The sequence below is a fragment of the Euprymna scolopes genome, chromosome 28 (assembly GCF_053919585.1).
Source record: "Euprymna scolopes isolate OS-2025 chromosome 28, ASM5391958v1, whole genome shotgun sequence".
In the NCBI taxonomy this organism is placed as follows: Eukaryota; Metazoa; Mollusca; class Cephalopoda; order Sepiida; family Sepiolidae; genus Euprymna; species Euprymna scolopes.
This window is the reverse complement of record NC_136509.1, coordinates 31,133,785-31,155,730: the sequence shown is the minus strand read 5'-3', so window position 1 is coordinate 31,155,730 and position 21,946 is coordinate 31,133,785. Positions and strand designations below refer to the sequence as shown.

Below are 21,946 nucleotides of genomic sequence, written 5' to 3'. Positions count from 1 at the left end.
TTGCAGGACATGTGAGGTATCATGGAGAATTTTATTCTAATGCATTTTACATAAATTATTTTTTTTTGTTGTTGTTTATGGGGTTTTGAGTGTTAACGATTCTGGGCTTATATGGAAAATTGAAACAGCCAACCAAAAAATAAAATCCAAAAAGCAATAGGTGATGTTAGAAATATCGTGAAATAATGACAAAGGAGAAAACATCATTAATAAATAATTTGAAGGTTGAAGGTCACATCGACCGAAATGTCGTAGAAACAGAAACATCAACGGAAATGCAAACAGTCGTCCAAAAACAAATAATGTGAACAAACTTCCTCAGATTTTCTCCGTTTATTTTTTTTGCCAGATCATCGGACAATTGATTTTCAATCGGAAACAAGGAAGGAGACATTAAATGAGAATTGCATTTGTAAATTCAATAAATTAATTAGGAAATAATGAAAAACAATGAATTTCTCTTGCACATTGGAGCCAAATATTAAAGTGGGGGGATATGAGGAGTTAGATAGAAGAGCTGAGGGCGTTTACTGTTTGCTCAAGAACACCGGTAAATCAATTATTTGGAAACAAAGAAAATAATGAAAAATAATTAAAAGACCAATCAATTCCTTAACTACTACTACTACTACCACCACTACTACTACTACTACTACTAATAATAATAATAATAATGATATTAATAATAACATAAAAGTTAGAATAAATAAATTGTTAATAAAAGTTTTAAATTTTTTAGATGAGGTATGATTATTTTAATATTTGAATTAATCGGACTAATGTTTTCATCTTGACTGTTTTCTGCACAACGTTTCGGTTGATATAACCTTCGACCTTCTTCAGGTGTAAAAGTCACCATGTTTGGTAAAGGAGAAAAGGGGGTTAACTCTACACTTCAAGGTTTTTGTATTTTTGGATATAGTTGAAAGTACATTTACAAAAAAAAAAAATAGGAATGTGTACATGTTTATACGTTTCTCTGTATAGGATACACTTCTAAATTAATTAACTGATCATTATTAATTTTGCAACACATCTGTTTGATGTAAGGAGCATTATCGTGAACTATATTTGGTATAATTTAGTTTTCTGTAAAATGAGCAAAGAGAAAGTGGAAGGCCTCTGTAAATTACTGGTAAAACAAGATGCAACATTGCAGTGATGAGACAGAGGCTGGAATTTGGTAGACAGTGTGAGACCTATAAAATTAAAGGCTCTTGTTTGAATTCTATCCTAAAGAGGGAGAGACTAGCGGTTCGTGCACCAGCAAAGATGTGACAACAATATTTTATACATGAGGGAATGGTGGCTTTGTAGAGATATAAATTAACAGCAGGCATTAGAAGTTTTGTAGGCTGGTACAGATGTAATGTAGCCGTTAGTTTTTATTGGTGTCGTTACACTCAGACCCACATGCTGTCTAGTACCACTACAAAAGAACAAACAAATCTATATATATAGAAGGCAAAAGTGGCGTGCGCGTTTGTGTATGCCCAGCAAAGGCTTTTTTCGCGGGGGTTCTTGGGGGGGGGGTTCTATGTTTTAGAACTTTTTATATACTCCCTAGATTATAATATCTACGATTTGTGAAGGGATGTCGTCTCTACATTTATTTTGATTGACTTTTATAAAATTCACGCTATTCCATCCTCTCGCGTGTTTTTCGTATAAAAGCGAAACTAATCAAAAGCGAAGGCAGCTTCCCGGCTTTTTCTATCAGGGACGTCCAGAAAGCAATTAGTTTGGATCAATGTGGGGAAAACCTCTCATATCAAACAATTGCTATTAATTTGGATACTCCCATTTTGTGGGGAGCTGGTTTTCCCCAACATCGCGGGGAAATAAATAAATGAAAACTGAACTGGCCTTCAGCCAACCTTCATTTCCGCACCTGCGTATTCACTTAGCAAGTCAATTTTTTGATTGACGTCGCTAAATTTGAATGCTTTTCACTTCCTATGGCCTCCTAGCGTAGCGGTTAAGATATCAGGTTTTCTTTCACTTTCTTTTCCGCCATCGCGTCACGGGTTCGCGACTACTAGCAGTTTTTTTTCTTTTACACCTCCAAACACCCGGGCATCACCGGGTACTTCCGCTAGTCAAATATAAATAGTAAAGAAATAAAAATCCGACTCTGCATTTTTCTAAGTGCAAATGAAATGCATTTATTCATGGTTCCTCGAAAACACTGCATGTCATTATATTTCCAAAGTCTTTTCATACACACACACACACACACACATGCACACATGCTTTTTAAAAGTCTCTGTTGCTGCCACCTCACACTGTCGTTAGCCAGCCATCCCTCATATTTCTTGTGACACAAACTCCTGCACACTTGCTAATTTGCATACATGCTTTAACAGATGCTGCTGTTCATATTTTCGATAGCCAGCTATCCTTCGGCTACTGCCGCTGATTTTCTCACACACGCCCATACACATTCTGTTACACATGGATCCCACCTTACTTGTAGCAGCTTTGGCAATATATTTTACTATGTATTTGTTTCAATATGGTTTTATTAGTCATAGCAATCAGTCGTTGGAAAGTAGTTTTGTCTTAGTAGCATGAAATGTTACCATCCATTTTTAGCCTCATTCCACTACAGACTGGAGATCATTTTCTAAGAATTTAGCCATTACCTTGGATGTGCATGCATTCATTTTGTTCACATGTCGAGAATAGAAAGTATACCCATCTCAAACACAATTTCATCAGTGAGGTTGTTTATAGACATCAAAAAGAAGCCAAATTTGGCCTTAAAAAGGCCAACCTGTCAATTATGACCTTAATTTTATGACCTTAATTATTCCTTTATGTGTCTATTTCTATACAGAGGCAGCCATCTTTAGCCAAGGGAAAGTAACTCTAACCTGACAACATAATATGAGTTCTTCTACCGTCTTTCTTTTATCGTCAATTTAAACTTATTAACAATGACGACAACAACAACGGAACTTGGTAATTAAATAGAGACAAGAAAGACATTAATAACACCAGAAATAAAAGTGACACATTAATAATTGTTTTTTTGTTTTTTTTTTGCGAATAATAATTACAAAAAAGATAAAACCCATCTTTATTAATGAATTCAATATGATGGTTGCAAATAAGAGATGACAATAATAAACGGATGATTACGACAAATTCAATAATAACAAAAGAAGAGAAAAAAAAAACAATGAACGTACATAAAACAGATAAACAAAGAAAGTGCATTATTGCAAAATAATTAACCCTTGCTCTATGTTTTTTATATTTTTTTATTGATTAAAAAAAATTACCAAAAATAAATGTAAAAAAAAAAAAGAAAAATAGAAAAAACTTGCTCACATCTTTGAAAAGATTATTTCAAAAGTTTAATTTTGATATTGGACAAGAATACTAATGTATGTAATCCTAGGTAATTCGCAATTGCATTTTGAGTACCGCCCGCATTGAGGATTGAAACTTCAATCTTAAAAAGAGTGTACAACTGAATTTTACCGAGTACTTTATTCATTTGTGGACAATTCTAGTATGGATTTTAGGAGCCTTAAACATCTTTTTGTTTTTAAATGCATAAGCTTACTATATATATATATATATATATATATATATATATATATATATATATATATACTAGAGGGCCGCCCGGCATTGCCCAGTCATAAAATATGCTTTGCCCAGTCATAAAATATGCTTAAATATGATATTTTTATGAATATAGACTGCATGTAGACGACTATATATATATATATATATATATCTTCTATATATATTTTTTTTTACACTGGACTCACCACTTATCAAGGCGCGAAGGCTACTCGAGGATAAGGGTTAATGGGTATACATTAGTCAGTGTGATTATAGCATAGTAAACATAAGTAGTGGAAATTTTGTAAATTGGATTACATACAGGGGACGGTTCATCAAGAACTTGTTTACGTTGGACTCGAAGACAATCAGATTGTAGTCAGATTGAAAGCAGGCAATTGGAAGAGAGTTCCACAGGCGTGCAGTTCTAAGAAAGACGCTTTGTTCATGGAATCTACATTTAGGTTTAGGCACAGATAAAGAGTGTGGGAAATTATTGATAGTGGTTTTTGGCTAGATGAGTGTTTTTCATGAAAGATTGGTGAGGGGGGAGTCATAGATGAGAGCTCAGACGAGCATTTTCTATGGAAATAACAATAAAGCAGAGACAGGCTCGCAATGTCTCTTCTGTGGGGAAGAGGTTGCAGGGAAGAGAAAAGGGTATTCCTTACTAAGCTACGAAGTCTATGTGAAACTCTGTCAAGGCAGGATAGGCTGCTTCTAGTAGCTCCTGTCCAGATGTGGCAACAGTACTCCATCATTGGTTGTACCTGTCTTTTATATAGGTAGAGAATTGCATCAGGAGTGAGATATCTACTGGAGCAGTAGAAGGATCCTACCATTTTCCAGCGACCTTAGCAATGGATTTGATATATGTGTCCCATTTCAAATCAGGAGTAAAGGTCAAGCCCAGAAGTTTGTTAAAACATGCAGCCTCCCCAAAACAAGAGCCATTCATTTTGATTGATGGCAGATGGGCATTAGAGCGTTGATGATGTAAAGATAGGAGCTTGGTTTTAGATGCATTAAAAGTAACCAGCCACCTCTTCCCCATTGTACCACATGCTCAAGATCAGAGGAGAGAGAATCTGAGAGAACTTGGTCAGTTACGGTCTTTGATGTGCTACCATAGATGGTAGTGTCGTCAGCATAAATGTCTACAAATGATGTAAGGATGTGATTTTGAAGATCATCAATGTAGATCAGGAAGAGAGTTGGGCCCAGGATGGACCCTTGAGGGATTCCAGCATTAATATTGAGAGCTGATTTCTGCTCCTCAACAGCTACTCTTATGAACGTATCAGAGAGAAATGATTTAATAATTGAGAGGACATTTTCAGCGACACCATAGCTGGAGATCTTGTGAAGTAGACCTTTATGCCATACCTTATCAAAGGCCTTTGATATGTGAAGAGTAATTGCCCTAGAGAGGAAGCCTCCATCGAGAGATTTGCTAATCCTATGAGATATAACTGTAAGCACATCTGCTGTAGATCTAACAGAGTGGAAACCATATTGCATGTCACTAAAGTTATTTTTGCTGAAATGGTTGACAACTTCTCTATTTAACACAGATTTCAGCAACTTATTCATACAGGAGACTTATTGGCCTGTACTGAGAGGGAGATGAACGATCACCTGAATTCTTAAATACAGGGCATACTGATGAGATTTTCTAGGGTGTTGGGAAGCATTTCTCCTTAAGACAATGTTTAAATACCTTTGTAAATATGAGCGCTAGTTCTCATTGAAGCTTTTTGAGTACTATAATTGGAATGCCGTCAGGGCCAGTTGCTTTACTGGAATCAAGGTTTTTTATTCTCTTGGCAACATCACGAACAAATATTTGTATGTCGCATAGCATGTTTTCAGACACACGAGGAAATACTGGGGGGGTTGGTGGCCTTGGTCGTAAAGGGTAGAATTAGCTGTAAAGTTCTTGGCAAAGAGTTTGGCTTTGTCTGATGCTGACGAGATTACCTCAGGTCCATTGATGATAGTTGGGATAGAGCACACACTTCTGTTTAGGATTCTGTTTGCTATTTGCCAAACCTGATGGGAACCAAGCCGCTGCTCAGCTACTTTGGACTTGACGGACTGAGCATACAACTCTCTCGCGTTCTTTATTACTATTTTACAGTGGTTGCTGGCGGTCCCGAAAACAGCTTTAGTCTCAATACATCTATTATACCACAAATACACCAAACCATTTCTATTTGATGTTCAGCCATCTTTAATTTTGTAGCGAATCTTTTTGCTTTGATGCTTTAATTTGAGGCTGAAATTTTTTAAATTTGAGCTTTGAAGAGTTTTTTTTTATGTTTTAATTCAAGGTTGAATTTCTATTAATTTGATAGAGAAATTCTTTAACTTGATATTCAGCCTTTTTTTAACTTGATGTTTTTTGAGGACATCTTTGACTGAATCACTGAGATGTCTGCAGATCTATTTATTCAACATGTCTATACAATGCTGAGCTGACTCAAGTCTCGGCACCTTGAGAGTCAGAACTAAATGTTATGAAGATGCACCCGATATTAAAAGATTGCATTTGAAACAAACATCATTGCATACAAATGCGGATAATTTTGATATTAGAAAAGAATGCTAATGTATGGAACGGATGAATAAAACACACACACACATACATACACACACACATGCACACACACACACACACACACACACACAAGTCCTTTTTTGCTTCTGAAATTTTGAGATGAGGATTAATAATTCGTATGATTTGGATTATTCTGAATACTGTTCTCATCTTAAGATGTAACCTTTGACCTTATTCAGGTATATCTTGTCGAACTCTGGAATCTTTCTGCCAAACTCAGAAATCTGAAAGGAACTCTTTGTTTAATCCACGGGTATAGCATGCTACTGTTCCATCAGCCTTAGGAAAGAAACTATTAGAGTAAAAGGCTTTCTGATATCTGGGCATCTCCACTGTGTGGGGGTGGGATTTTGCTGCTTGACGGGTTTGTCGGGGTAATTTACGTCGAGGAATTACAAGGTCTTGTAGTTTATCGGAGCACCTATCATGAAAATACTTATAAAACAGGCAGAGGGATGCAGCATTTCGTCGATGGGGCAGAGCTTGAAGCCTAGCTAAAAATGTTGGACATGTGAAACACTCAGATCAAGCAAAGAGCATGCTAGAAAAAAAAATTTTTTTGTTCTTTTTAACTGTTCGTAAAAGATTGCATTTGTATGTTTTTGGCGTATAACATTTCAGCATCATCCACATCGTTTCTTTTACCTGGTCCCTGGCACAGCATTAAACTGTCCCCGGACACACTTGGTTCAACTAATATTATTATAGGGACGAAAATAGACATAAAATAGATTATGACATTAAAGAAAGAAATGAAGATTACCATAAAAACAATATTCGATCATGTGCTGCCAAAAGACAAAATAAAAAAGTAGAAAATTTTTGAAAACCTAAAAAAAAGGATAAAAATTTAAGAAAACTAAAACGCCAACAGAAAACTTTGATCTCATTAAACAATACTACTACTACTAATCTCGTTGAATAGTACTACTATGACCACCACCACCACTACTACTAATAATAATCTCGTTAAATACTACTACTACTACGGCCACTACTATTACTACTACTACTGACCTCGTTAAATAGTACTACTATGACCACCACTACTACTACTACTAATAATAATAATCTCGTTAAATACTACTACTATGACCACCACTACTACTACTACTAATAATAATAATCTCGTTAAATACTACTACTACGACCACCACTACTACTACTACTACTGATCTCGTTAAATAGTACTACTATGACCACCACTACTACTACTACTAATAATAATAATAATCTCGTTAAATACTACTACTACGACCACTACTACTACTACTACTACTACTGATCTCGTTAAATAGTACTACTTTGACCACCATTACTACTACTACTACTAATAATAATAATCACGTTAAACACTATTACTACGACCACTACTATTACTACTACTACTACTACTATCACTGCCACTGCTATTAATCTTGTTGAATAGTATTACTACTACTACTACAGCTACTACCATTACTGATCTTGTTAACTAGTGCTACTATACTACTACTACTACTGATCTCGTTAAATAGTAGTAGTACTACTACTACCACTACTACTATTCATTCCGTAAGATACTTTATATTGAAAATAGGCATAAAATAAATTAATGATGTTAAAAAAAGGAAACGAAAAAAGAAAATCTGTTCAGTAACTTACACACATCAAATTAGAATCATGGGTAAAATCGTCACTTAAGTGAAATGTCTTCCATCTCTTTAGAAAATTTTCTTGGTCTACCCAGTATTTAAAGATCAGTTTTTTGCATTTCAGTACAGATCAATCAGTATGCATCCTGTACGTCATAAGAAAATCAAAGTTTATGAGTATCCTAGGACCGACTGTCTCGTCTGTCATTTCGAAAATAAAATCTAAACAAACAAGGGAGATAATTCAACAATAATTCATACTTACTAAATTCATGTTGTACTGTCTGCTATTTTCCATTAATCGCTTAAAAATTATTTTCTTTATAAAAATAAAACTACTTGATCAAGTTACGTGATTTTTGGAAAATTATATTTTCATTGCATCACGAGTAAGTACATCATACAAATGTTTATTTATTTATTTAATATATAGGGAATTCTGAACAAGAACTAAAATAGGTTAGTGATTGGAATGTGTCGGGTAAGATTTGGTCACGTTTGGAATTCAAGAAATGGGTCCTGGATATGACTTTAAACTATATCCGATGGTGAGGCCCCAGCTTGCAGGCTTTGGGGAGTGTGGAGCCACCCCATAATTGTCATTGCTCCCAGGCCCACTCTGACCCAGAGTGGTAGTATCTGTTAGGGTCCCAACTATGGGTTAAATAGAAACAGACTTGAAAAAAAAATATTTTATTAAAAAATTTTTCTTCAAAATCACTGGATTCGGCATTAAATAACCTGAAAAGGGTTGATATGCCGTAAAGCAAAAACAACCAGCCAACGCAGAAATGTTTTGACAGGTTGCAATCTATGAAAATCGGTAGTTAATTATTATAATAAATATTTGTGTTTTGTTCTTATGAAAGAAATGTGTAAAAATAATAGCAGATTATAATTAAGGTGGTAAACTGATTAGAAAACAATAGAGAGGAAATTGTATTTTGAGAAGCAAAAGCTTTCTGTGCTCGGATTGCTTAGTAGAGCCGTCATTAGGGAGCCCGTGAGTAAGCAATGAAATTTAAATGTTAAACCTTTTCATTTTGAGCCTTCATTATATTCTAACCATTCTAGAGAAAATACAGGTGGAACTGACGAGACGATCAATCGGCTAACGATACTAAGTGCAGATTCTTCATCTTTTTGGAAATGTGCCATCTTAACAAGTTAGAAGCGAATCGTCTCAACGAATCATCAACTCTTAACCTTTCAGCATTCAAAATAAAAATGCTTAAACCGAATTTGCACGTGCACCCACGTCTCAACGAATCATCAACTCTTAACCTTTCAGCATCCAAAATAAAAATGCTTAAACCGAATTTGCACATGCACCCACGTGAGTTAATAAAAACAAATAACTTCCGGCATTGATACAAACAAAATGTAGCCACGTCCGAGAGCCGTTTAAGCTTCCACATGAATTAATAAAAGCAACGATATTTTCTGAATTTATTCAAAATGACTTTTTTGGATTCATGTCGATCTCAAATAAGGTTAGATTCATCCTTCAATAAACAGTTGAGACAAAAAATACCGAAGACGGTGCTAACATTAATATTATATAGGTTGTCGATTATGCAGCTCTTGCCTTATAATTAAATGCGCAACTATCCTTACAGGGGTTATCTAATGTCATGAGACTGAATGGGGGCGTTTTACATGTTTAATACCTACTAGTCACTATCTTTGAGTGTCTAAGATCTCTCTGTACAGAGGTTTGTCAGGAATGAGGAGACACTGAGTAAATATTCAAAATAACATTAATATTATATGCGTCGTCCATTAATTGCTAAAATTCTTAAACCACACAATCATATGCATACTTATTAGGACAGAACTTTTTTTTTTTTTTTAAACACGGTGGTCACCACTTATCAAGGCCCGGAAGCCACTCAGGGATAAGGGCTATTGCAAGTACAGTACGTTAGTGTGGAGATTTGATGAAGTGTTTACTTAAGGGGGCGGTTCATTAGGAATTTGTTAACATTGGACTTGAAGACATCCAAGTTGTAGTCCGGTGGGAAACAGGCAGACGGAACAGAGTTCCACAGGCGTGCAGTTCTAAGAAAGAAGCTTTGTTCATGGAATCCACGTTTTGATTTAGGCACAGATATAGAGTGGGGGAAATTTTTCACAGTGGATTCAGCTGGACGGGTGTTTTTCGTGAAAGATTGGCAAGGGGGGACCAGAGATTGGAGTTCAGACGAGCACCTGCCATGGAAATAATGATAAAACAAGGATAGGCTTGCAACGTCTCTTCTGTGGGAGAGAGGTTGCAGGGTAGAGAAAAGGTCATCCCCCACTAAGCCACAAAGTCTAGTTTGTACTCTGTCAAGGCAGGATAGGCTGTTTTTAGCAGCTCCTGCCCAGATGTGGCAGCAGTACTCCATCCTTGGACGTACTTCGCTTTTATATAGATAGAGAATTGCATCATTGGATCTCTAGCTAGGAATAACGTTCGTTCTCGACCAAAGTGGTGCATTTTGTATGACTCTTTGACTTCTTCCCCTACACAGCATACCGAGGAGACCTCCTTTCCCTTCTGCAGCCAGGCCTTCTTCACACGTGTCATCGAATCCGCCTTGTTTTTCTCTGACGGGACCAACACAACAGATACTCTCAACTGGAATTCCGCTATCAGGTCGGTGAGCGCTCCGAGTCTGCGCTTGATCAGCATTTCCGCAGCACCCCTGGTCTTAACTCTCTTATCGCCAGTTACTGCCGACCGAATCCACGACGCTACCGTTACCGAATCGGTTTTGACTTCAATTATTTTCAATCCCCATTTCAGGGCCAGATTGATTCCTTTTATAGCGGCATCTAGTTCTGCTACGTTGATATGGGAGAAGTCGTTGTTTTTTCTTAGCCACGCCGCATCCTCCAGTTACACCTCCTATCTCTAGTACGACGCCCAACGCCAGGTTACTGGCATCGCACCAAACCACACCCGCGTCTTCGCCGCTGACATACCATTTCCCTTTCACTGGGTCCTCACTCCTCACTCTCGCAATGACTTCTTGCAGCATGTTAATGACCTCCTTCGTCACACGGCCCTCCCAGCCATCAGTGTCTGTTTGTCGTTTAATAAAGCTGCATGCTATCCTGAGCCAGCCAGCGATAGGATAGTGCCCGACCAGCCTCCCGCAGACTGAGAAGAGTTCTCGCCTCGTCAGCTCAGATCCGACTTCGGGTATTGCATTCCCTCGTTCGAAGACAAGGCTTTCTTTTCCATCTCGCCTTAGTTTCAACCCCAGCACCGCTCCTCCATCTAGGGCCTCCGCCGGTTTTGCAGTCAACCCATACTTCTCGACATGGCTTCTTACTTTCTCTGCTGTCACCTCTGCCTCCTCCACCAGGATGTCGTCAATGTACGAACTAGTGGCCTCCTCCACTGTACAGTCTTTGCTCAGCACTGTCTTCAGCACGGCAGTCATAATTTTGGGGGCTGAACTCAGCCCAAAGCCTAACCTCGTCAGACAATACACCCGCTCCTTGTACCGGACCAGTTGGTACTGCCAGAGTTTTTCATCTACATGGATCTGCAGATATGCCGATTTCAGATCGACAATCTTAGTGGCCCACCCCATTCTTCTCCATTTCCTCATGACATCCTCACATACGTCGATCCCCGTTCCAGTGTGGCAGGCTACGTGTCTGTTCAATTCCCTAAAATCCAGCACGGGCCTAATCTTGTTTTTGGTAGGCTGAACAACCGCCAGTAGTGGCAACACTCCTTTTTCTTCCCCTGTCCACGGTTTCAGAATTCCTTCTTTTATCCACCTCTCCACTTCTTCCTCGAATCCTTTTCTTATTTCTCCTCGCAGGGTGTTTTCGTAGCAGCCCACCTTATTCTGTAGTTCTGGGGGCCTGGAGATCCATTTCCATTCCACCGTCCACCTCACGCCATCAAACTTCGCCAGGAAATCTTTGTCCTCAATGCAGCAAACCTCTGGTTTTGGGGTTCTGACGGTTCTATCACCTTCCACTCCTGCCATCCCCACTGCGCCGAGACGTCCAAACGTCACTTGGCCCCCTCTTAACGTAGCGCCCCCCAGTCGGTTAATTGCACTCATACCTATAATCACGTCGACACCACCCACCAGATGATTCAACACTAGGGCTTGCAGTCCAATGGGCACCCCTTGCACCATTACTTCCGCTGTCGTCTCTCCTAGGCATTTCACATCCCTGCCATCCACGGTCCTAATAATCCTGGTTCCGCTCCATGACCTCGCAACATTCCTCGCTAACAACGTTGTAGTACAGCCTGTGTCGACAAGGGCTATGGCTCTCTTCCCATTGACTACCACCGGTAACCGAGGCAATGTTCCATCATGCGCCATTTCCACACAGAAGGGGTAACCACTGGCGCAATAGCTCCCCTTCACTCGTTTTCCTGGTCCCGTGTAGCAACACAATAGCGGCTAATATGCCCCACTTGTCCACATCGGTAGCACATGATCCCCGGTCTCAGCTCTTTGTAGTCCTTGATCAGATGAGGACCCTGGCACTGGAAACACTTGATGGCAGGTCTCCCCTCCTGTCACCTCGCCGGCTGCCTCTCATTCAAGTGAGGCCTCATGCACATATTTCCACTCACAGCTGCAGCCACGATTGGGCTTTTAACATTTTTCACTAGGACTCTGGCGTGGACCAAGAGATCGTCCACTTCCATAGAATGGATCCCCGTGATTCTCTGCATGTTCGCAGAGATTTCCTCTGGAAAGCCGTTCACTAGGTACAGCTTTACCGTCATCTCCAGGCTCCTCCCCACGTAACCAGCCAACCCTGCCAGTCTCCTGATCTCTGCCGCAAAGACGTCAAAGGACTCGCCGGTCCACCTCAAACTTGACAGCTTGCCAAGTGCTTCAAATGGGCCCTCAGCGAAGGCCAATTTCAGCCTTTGCTCCACTAAGGCAAGGTCTTCCTTGTCTTCATCTTGCATCTGCTGGTAAATCGTGAGGGCTTCCCCCTCTAAGTATAGCGGCAGCAGGGTGACCACATCTTCTATCTTTTGCAGCTTCGCCACCATTTTTAATTTCTCCAGCCACTTAATCAGGTCACCCTCTCCAGTAAAGGGTCTCAACATCTGAGTGCTCAGTCTCCACTCAGCCATGTTAATTTGCTTGATGTGCCGAAATAGCTTGTCGGTTGCGTGACACTGCTGTCCGAACTTTCACTTTCTGGTTACCACTTGACGCGTCTTCTCTCCACTCCAAAACGAACTTCTGCAACTTTAGCTGTTCTCTCCCCGAATCCGACTTTTCTCTTCTACAAATACAACTTCTCTGCTCACAATCTAACTTCAGAATGCCTTCCTTCCCCAAATCACTCCTCTTTTATCTCCAATCAGGAGCATCTCATTTGCATACCTCGTGGTCACCCTGTAGGCATATAAAGAAACAGGGCAGCCATTTTTGTTTCTTTCTTCTTCATTATGAACACGAGGTAAGCCACACAAAAACGCGGTCGGTCGTTCTTGTTTCTTTTTTCTTCATTTACACCACAGTATTTGCAGCCCAAATATATCTCCTTAGTATGCAACACAAAACTGGATTCTCCACCAGATGCATTGTGGTTCTTGAATCTACTAATAGTAAGGACCTATAAGAAAGATCTACTATAATATATTTAAATGGTCAATTTGGAGAGGGGAGAATTATGTTCTCAACTTCTTTACTAACTCAGTATTTGAGAGGTAAAGGAGAACTTTAATGGAATATTCAAATATCTATGTATCTCATATAGAGATCAAGTGTAAGCTCCAGGAAGGGGGCCCCTTGATTCCTGAGAACTTCAATTGAAGTAAGATGAAACACAAAGCACAACACATGCACACTTCTTGAATCCCTTCATTGTCGTCTGCTGAATTATGCTGGCTGTAAACAAGGTATAAATTTTAAAGTTTATAACATTTCTCACATTTTGAAATAAAAAAAAAAGAAAAAAGTCAAAAACATTGTTAACATTAATATATATCAGCCATTATTTGCTACAATTCTCAACTTACTCAATCACAGTCACACACCTATGCACACTTACAAAACGTGACACACACAGTTTTTGAATTTTTTCATTGTCGTCTGCTGATTTACACTAATTGTAAACAAATGTATAAACGTATGCATTTTAACGCTCATAACATTTCTAGCTAAACTTTTCTTCAACAAAAACCACATCAAACAAACATTTCTTTCATTAAGAACTTTTAATCAAATGTAACTTTTTTAATTGAGTGAGGAATTTTTGATTACGATTTTTCAAACTCGTGAATAATTCACAGTGCTTACATTATCAACTCAGACTTCTTCAATATCTCAGCTCAGCATATAAAGCCTCATTACTCTTCAAAGACTTTGAAAATATTAACAAACCTATCTACATCTATGCAGACTTCAACCTTCCTATTTATATAAAATATCTCTTTTCCAGAATCTACAAAGATTGCTACAAAAGTAAAGCCTCCTATTTTTTTTTCTGCATAGTCGCCACCATTCTCAATTTTTTAATGCACTTTTGCCAATGATGAACAATGACTGTGCATGGGTGTCCAGAGCACACGTTGTCAAAAGAGGGTCATTCCAAAAGTAAAGCGTCCTATTTTTTTAATCCCAAAAGTTGAAGAGTTACAAAGAAGGGAGTGGTACCATTAAAACAAACAACCTTTTGCACTCCAGAATTTATTTTTCTACATAGTCACTACCATTCTCAATGCACTTTTGCCAGGAATTAAATGACTCAACTCTGCTTCTGACACACATGCATGACAAGGGTTGCTTTCTTAGAGTCTCACGCAGTCAATATCCTGCAACAGAGAGATGAAACTTTCAGGTCATGAATGCATAAATTCAGTCATCACAACAATCCAATTTGCAATCCCCTCTGATCCATTCGGGTGGAATAAAATAGGAGGTATTATTTTTGGAACGCTCCTTGTATGTTTTTAAATGCATCATTTTTTTTTTTTTTTTTTTTTACACAGTGATCACCACTTATCAAGGCCCGGAAGCCACTCAGGGATAAGGGTTATTGCAAGTACATTACGTTAGTGTGGAGATTTGATGAAGTGTTTACTTAAGGGGGGGGGCGGTTCATTAGGAATTTGTTAACATTAGACTTGAAGACATCCAAGTTGTAGTCCGGAGGGAAACAGGCAGACGGAACAGAGTTCCACAGGCGTGCAATTCTAAGAAAGAAGCTTTGTTCATGGAATCCGCGTTTTGATTTAGGCACAGATATAGAGTGGGGGAAATTTTTCACAGTGGATTCAGCTAGACGGGTGTTTTTCGTGAAAGATTGGCGAGGGGGGGACCAGGGATTGGAGTTCAGACGAGCACCTGCCATGAAAATAACGATAAAACAAGGATAGGCTCGCAACGTCTCTTCTGTGGGAGAGGGGTTGCAGGGTAGAGAAAAGGGCATCCCCCACTAAGCCACGAAGTCTATTTTGTACTCTGTCAAGGCATGATAGGCTGTTTTTGGCAGCTCCTGCCCAGATATGGCAACAGTATTCCATCCTTGGACGTACTTGGCTTTTATATAGATAGAGAATTGCATCAGTATTGAGATATCTTCTGGAGCGGTAGAAGGATCCCACCATCTTTCCAGCGACCTTGGCAACAGACTTGATGTACGTGTTCCATTTCAGATCAGGAGTAAAGGTCAAACCCAGAAGCTTGTCAAAACACGGGGCCTCACCCAGACGAGAGCCATCCATCACAATTGATGCCAGCTGGGGATCAGAGCATTGATGATGTAAGGATAGGAGTTTGGTTTTGGATGCATTAAAGGTAACTAGCCACATCTTCCCCCACTGAACCACGCGCTCGAGATCAGAGGAGAGAGAATCAGAGAGAACTTCGTCATTTACAGCCTTTGATGTGTTGCCGTAGATGGTCGTGTCATCAGCATAGATGTCAACGAATGATTTAAGTATGTGTTTAGGGAGGTCATTGATGTAGATCAGGAAGAGAGTTGGGCCCAGGATTGACCTCTGAGGGACTCCAGCATTTATATTGCAGGCCTCCGATTTTTGTCCATCTACCACTACTCTTATGAGCCTATCGGAGAGAAATGATTTAATGATTGAGAAAACATTTCCAGTCATACCGTAGCTGGAAATCTTGTGAAGTAGACCCTTATGCCATACCTTGTCGAAGGCCTTTGATATGTCAAGAGCAATTGCCCTAGAAAGGAAGCCTTTGTCAAGAGATTCACTAATCCTGTGGGATATAACCGTTAGCACATCTGCGGTAGATCTTGCAGAGCGGAAACCATATTGTGTGTCACTAAGAAGGTTATTCCTGCTGAGGTGGTTGACTATTTCTCTATTTAATATTGATTCCAGCAACTTACTCATAACACAGAGAAGACTTATTGGTCTGTACTGAGAGGGAGATGACTTATCACCTGAATTCTTAAATACAGGGCAAACTGATGAGGTCTTCCAGGGGGTCGGAAAGCACTTCTCCTTAAGGCAGCGCTTAAATAGTTTCGTAAGTATGGGAGCAAGTTCTGGTTGAAGCTTTTTTAACACTATAATTGGGATGCCATCAGGGCCAGTTGCTTTACTGGAATCTAGGTTTTTTATAAGCTTGGCGACCTCATGCACGGATATTTGTATGTTACCTAGCTTGTTCTGTGTTATAGGAGGAAATATGGGGAGTTGATGGCCTTCGTCGCATAGGGTAGAATTAGCTGCAAAGTTCTTTGCAAATAGTTTGGCCTTGTCTGACGCTGACGAGATGACCTCTGGTCCATTGATAATGGTTGGGATAGAACGCACACTTCTGTTCAGGATCCTATTTGTTATTTGCCAAAACTGGTGGGAACCAAGCCGCTGATCAGCTACCTTGGATTTAACAGACTGGGCATATAGCTCTCTTGCATTTTTTATTACTCTTTTACAGTGGTTGCTGGCAGTCCTAAAAGCAGCTTTAGTCTCAGTGCATCTATTACGTTGGTAGCTATGGAAAAAGTGATTTCTGTGCGCGATAACAGCAGCACATTCTGGGGAGAACCATGGCTGGCTGTTAGGTTTTTGTTGGAATTTTTTAGATGGTATGAATTGGTCTATGCCTACAATTAACTATTCGGTCAGATCTGATACTATAGAGGACACTTCCTTTTTAAACATGGAGTGCAGAGGTAAATCAGATATGAATGTACGGAAGCTATCCCAGTCAGCCATAGAGTATCGGTATACAGTACGGTGGAGGGGTACGTCTGGGAGCTTCTTACATTTCGTTTTTATCTTAACTGATTAAATCATTTGTGTAAATCATTTGTGTAAATCATTTGTGTAAATCATTTGTGTAAATCATCTCTTATTTCCCGTGCTCTTTCACATTTTATTGTACACATGAAAACAATTTTCTATAAAAATGATTCTTTACAATCAGCTATCTTCTTCCCAAATTAGAAGCCCCTCAAAAGAACTTCCGGAAAGATAATAGTTACATGACACATAATGATAAGAAGCAATGTCATGCATAATCATTTATATACATATTTGGAACTCTCTTACGAAAGAAATGAAGGATGGTTACGTTACAAGTAGAAGGCAAAGACAAATTTATTTAGTGACTAGTCTCTCTCTTTTAGACAGGGTTAAAAAAAAATTTAACAGGTCCCAGACTATTATCCAAGCTCAAATCTTTGCTCCTTCATTACAATGTTGCATTCCTGTGTCTGTTTTATTAATTTATTGAAATGTGCTCTGATGAACTCATAGCACTTGTGCCCACTAGATGTGTATACCCTCAATTAACTCGATAAGCAGCAAAATTCCACCCTTACATTGTTGAGGTTCCTAGATACTGGAAAGCCTTTCACTCGAATAGTATCTTTCCATAGAGTGCTAGACTTTGGAATTCCCTTCCTGTTTCTTGCTTCCCTGACTGTACTAACAAGTTTAAATGTAATGCGTACAAACATCTTGCAGCTCATCTCCTTAAATTGTCTTCTGTAGACATGCTCTCAATTAGTAGCTTGTCACGTCCAATTGGCAATATATCTTATTTGAGGTTAAAAAAAAGTACATAGACAAAATAAATTTTAAAATAGTTTAAAAAATGCAGAAAATGAACATTTTTATTTTTTATTTGGATGCCCGGCGTTGCCCGGGTGTTTGGAGGTGTGTGTTGACCAAAAAAAGTGGTAGTAGGCAGGCAGGCAGGCTCAAATTTGTACTGCAGAGGAAAAGAATGTGAAAAAAAAACTAAAAAAAAACGTGACGTCTTTGCTGTTGCATCCATTGCCAAACCGGAAGTGACGTAGGTTTAAATTAAGGCTAGTCAATCGCAATGAAGACGATGGCTTTCGAAAATATCGGTGAAAACAGCGACCCCTCCCTGTAGAAAAGTGCCCGGTTGAGGGCGAAGAAATTAATGTTTTTAGCCAATTTTTCGATATTTGTCGTCTAAAGGTTCGAGCATAAAAATGATATCAATCTCGTGAAAATCCATGGCCTCTGTCGAAAATTTGAGGCAGACATACAAATATACATACATCCATACATATATTCATACATTTAAACAGGCAGGTGAGATTTATATTATAGATGGTATTAATTCATGGTTTCACATTTCAGAAACAATTGAACAAAAAAAAAACTATTTTTTAAAAAATTGATTCAATTAGACACATGCATATAATTTTTCATTAGCATTCAAACAAAAAAAAATTGTGGTGCTACTTCGTGATTAGAACAAAATTCGAAAATAGAAAACATATAATTTCGAGTAAAACAAATAATATCCACTTAATCCTCCTCATGTCACAGTAGTGAACATATCCCAAAATAACAAAAAATGCTAAAGTAGAAAATTAATTATTAAATGAAAATAGTTCTCAAAAACAATTCGTGCAAACTGAGTTTTGTTAAAAAAAAAAGAAGCTGGAAAGATCGACCCGTAATAAGGGAGGTAAGTATTTTCTGAAAACTGAAAAGTTAACAAAACTCAATTTTCGCTAACTGCCTTTGAAAATTGTTTTCATTATTAATTAAATTTCCACCTGATCGTTTTTCATAATTTTTGGATATCTTTATTATCCAACAACAGATAATTAAGTAGATATTGGTTTCATTTACAATTCAATATTTCAGTTTTCGAATTTTGCTCTAATGAAGAAATAACAAAATTTTAAACAAAATTGTTTTTTTTTGTTTTTTTTTTTTTCATGAAAAATTAATTTGAAAATAATAGCTCTTATGATGTACTTACTATTTTCTTCGAGCAGGATCTGGTTGAAAGCCGAGTCATAAAACTGCAATCCGTTAAGTCCGACATAGTAAGGATCACCCCAGGTACAGAACAACTGTAGTTGATAGATAACTAACAAGAAGTTAAGGAAATAAAAAAAATGAAACATTCAGTAAAAAAAAAAAAACATTAATATTTAAATTTACTTGTTATACTCACCATATTTACCCAGCACTGCCAGAATGGGGACATATTGTCGACTAGAAGGCTTAGAGAGAGAGAGAAAAAAAAAGATCTTTCTTCATTATAATAGCGAAATTCAAAAATTAAATACTGAATTTCAAGTGAAACCAATGGTATCTACTTAATTTTTATGTCACAGTAATGAACATATCCCAAAATTATGAAAAACGATAAGGTAGAAAATTAATTATTAATGAAAATAGTTTTTGATGGTAATTAGCAAAAATTGAGTTTTACAAAAAAAAAAAAAAAAAAAAAAAAGAAACCGGAGAGTTCAAATCATAACGAAAGGGAGGTAAATATTTTCTGAAAACTGAAAATCTTTGGTCAATTTAGCAAAACCTAATTTTGATGGATAACAAGGGAAGTAAGTATTTCCTGAAAAACTGAGAATTTAGCAAAACTCAATTTTCAATGATAGTCTTTGAAAAGTTTTTTCATTTATAATTAATTTTGTATCTTATCGTTTTTCATAATTTTTGGATATGTTTATTACTGCAACATGACTATTAAGTAGACACCATTGGTCTTACTTGAAATTCAATATTTCAATTTTCAAATTTCGCTATTATAACAAAGAAAAACCAAAAACAATTCCAAATATTAAGATGAAAACAAAATCGAATTTATTTAATTATTGGAATTCTTTTGGGATGAATAATTTTTTTTTTTATTTATTTATTTATTTGTTGACTATTATCCTCATCTTTTATAGTTGTTGTTTTTTAACGACGTTTCGGCTAACTATTCCGTGGTGCAGTGGATAGAAATGATGAATCTCTACAGTTGCAGGCGAGCATTGATAGCGGTTTCAATCCTACCCAAAGCCGGCCTGAGGATTAGTCGGCCAAAAACGTGGTGAGACGACAACAATTATGAAAGGCAGTAATTGCTTAAAATACAGTTTTAAGATTCGCCATTCCTGTCCCGTCGCGGTTAACAACCTGAGGAACAGTTGGCTGAAACGTTGTTAAAAAACAACAAATATAAAAATAAGGATAATAGTCCGCAAATAAATAAATAAAAATTAAAAAAAAACAAAATTTTTCAGAAGAAATGAGGATACTTTTCCCTAGAAGTAAACCTTGACTAAATATTCAAAATCACATTCATGGTTCAAATAAGATATCCTTAGTATGAATAACTCACTAATAAGACTAAGTGACAACAAGACAGACATATGAAAACATATTAAAATGATCGATTGGAGAGAGAGAAAAATTATGTTCTCAGATTCTTTATGAAATCGGTGTTTAAGGTAAAGAAGAGATGAATAGAGATCAAGTGTTAGCCCCAGGAAGGGTGCTCCTTCATTTTTGAGAACTTCGACTGTAGTCAAATAAAATATATAAAAAAAAAAAAAAAAAAAAGGAGAACAGTAAATTTTTAATTTGCTATTGTGATACAAGATAGAAACTTACATAAATTTAATACAAGTAAAAGCGAAAACTGAACTGAGAAAAATGTAGAATTAATAAATGGAATCTCGTGTGATTCAATAAATCTATTGAAATCATTTTGATATTTCATTGGTCAAAGAAAGCCTTGGTCACGCTTGTCTGCCTCGTGATATGACTTTGAAACCATGTCTGTTTATTACGACGAATACAAAAGGAATCGCACCAATGAATTTAATATCGAGTTTGTTCGACTCATTCTTTTAACGTCTGCAACTAAATTGGTCTCAGGGTTTGGGATTGATCAAATATCGCTCGCTCGTTTCAGTGGACAAAAATCAAATTGTGCTCAACAATGAAAAGTTAATCTTTCCATAATCTAATTGAACTTTTTGCAAGAAGACGATTTTGCCCACATCTGTGTTTTACCAACGATAAAACCGTCGGGCCGTTTAGTATAGATAGGTTATTTTTAAGTCAAGAGTTTTTTTGTTTGTTTGTTTTGTTTTGTTTTTTAGTGTTGAAGGTAAGCTTGTTGGATACAGAATTAGACAGAAAAGAAATATAGAGTTTTCTGGTGTTTTTTTTTTTTTTCCTTTTTTTTTTTTTTTCTTTTTAGAACAACGTTTGTTTGGAGGAGAAAGCAACACGGGTTTGCCCCTATGATGTTAAACAAAGGCTGATAATATATAAGATTCTGAAGAATCAACAGTAAAAATGGATGAATTTTATAGATATTTCATTTTCACGATCGTCTCTTTTTAAGAGTCAATCGTGAAGATGAAATATCCTTCTCTCTTCATCATCAGTGAGAAGATAACTAACAAGCAAACAAGGTCCATATAGTTTTAGTGTGAATATATATATATATATATATATATATATATATATATATATATACTCATACACATTACACATATATACATTATATATACATATACATATTATATATTCACATTTTACACATGCACACACACACATATGTGCAAGTTCGTTCCCTATGAACTCCAAAATGCCAATAGAAATATAGTGTGGAACATACGTTGATCCTCAATCAATCGCAGGCAACGTTGGTCTACCTGCTAATATATATATATATATAATCTGAAGTTATTTCTTTCCAAAGGTTAAGTAACCAATGAAGGTTAACGAGGTTAATACAAAGAGTGCTCAATGCCGAAGTAGAACGGGGAATACTTTTTATTTGTTTTTACATAAGCAGTAATATGTTGCTACACAGTCATGAGCATGTTTCGGTCAACCAGTTAC

At 37.4% G+C, this 21,946-nt stretch overlaps 1 protein-coding gene across 3 annotated transcripts in view; it reads right to left on the bottom strand.

Annotated features, from left to right (window-relative positions):
* LOC145249553 (katanin-interacting protein-like) overlaps positions 1-21,946 on the bottom strand; it is a 648,058-nt gene that overhangs the window by 216,066 nt on the left and 410,046 nt on the right. For all 3 annotated transcript variants that reach the window (XM_080111227.1, XM_080111229.1, XM_080111228.1), the window contains exon 32: positions 19,059-19,169. In XM_080111227.1, coding sequence (XP_079967353.1) covers positions 19,059-19,169 — 111 coding nt within the window. The remainder of the gene's footprint in view (positions 1-19,058; positions 19,170-21,946) is intronic.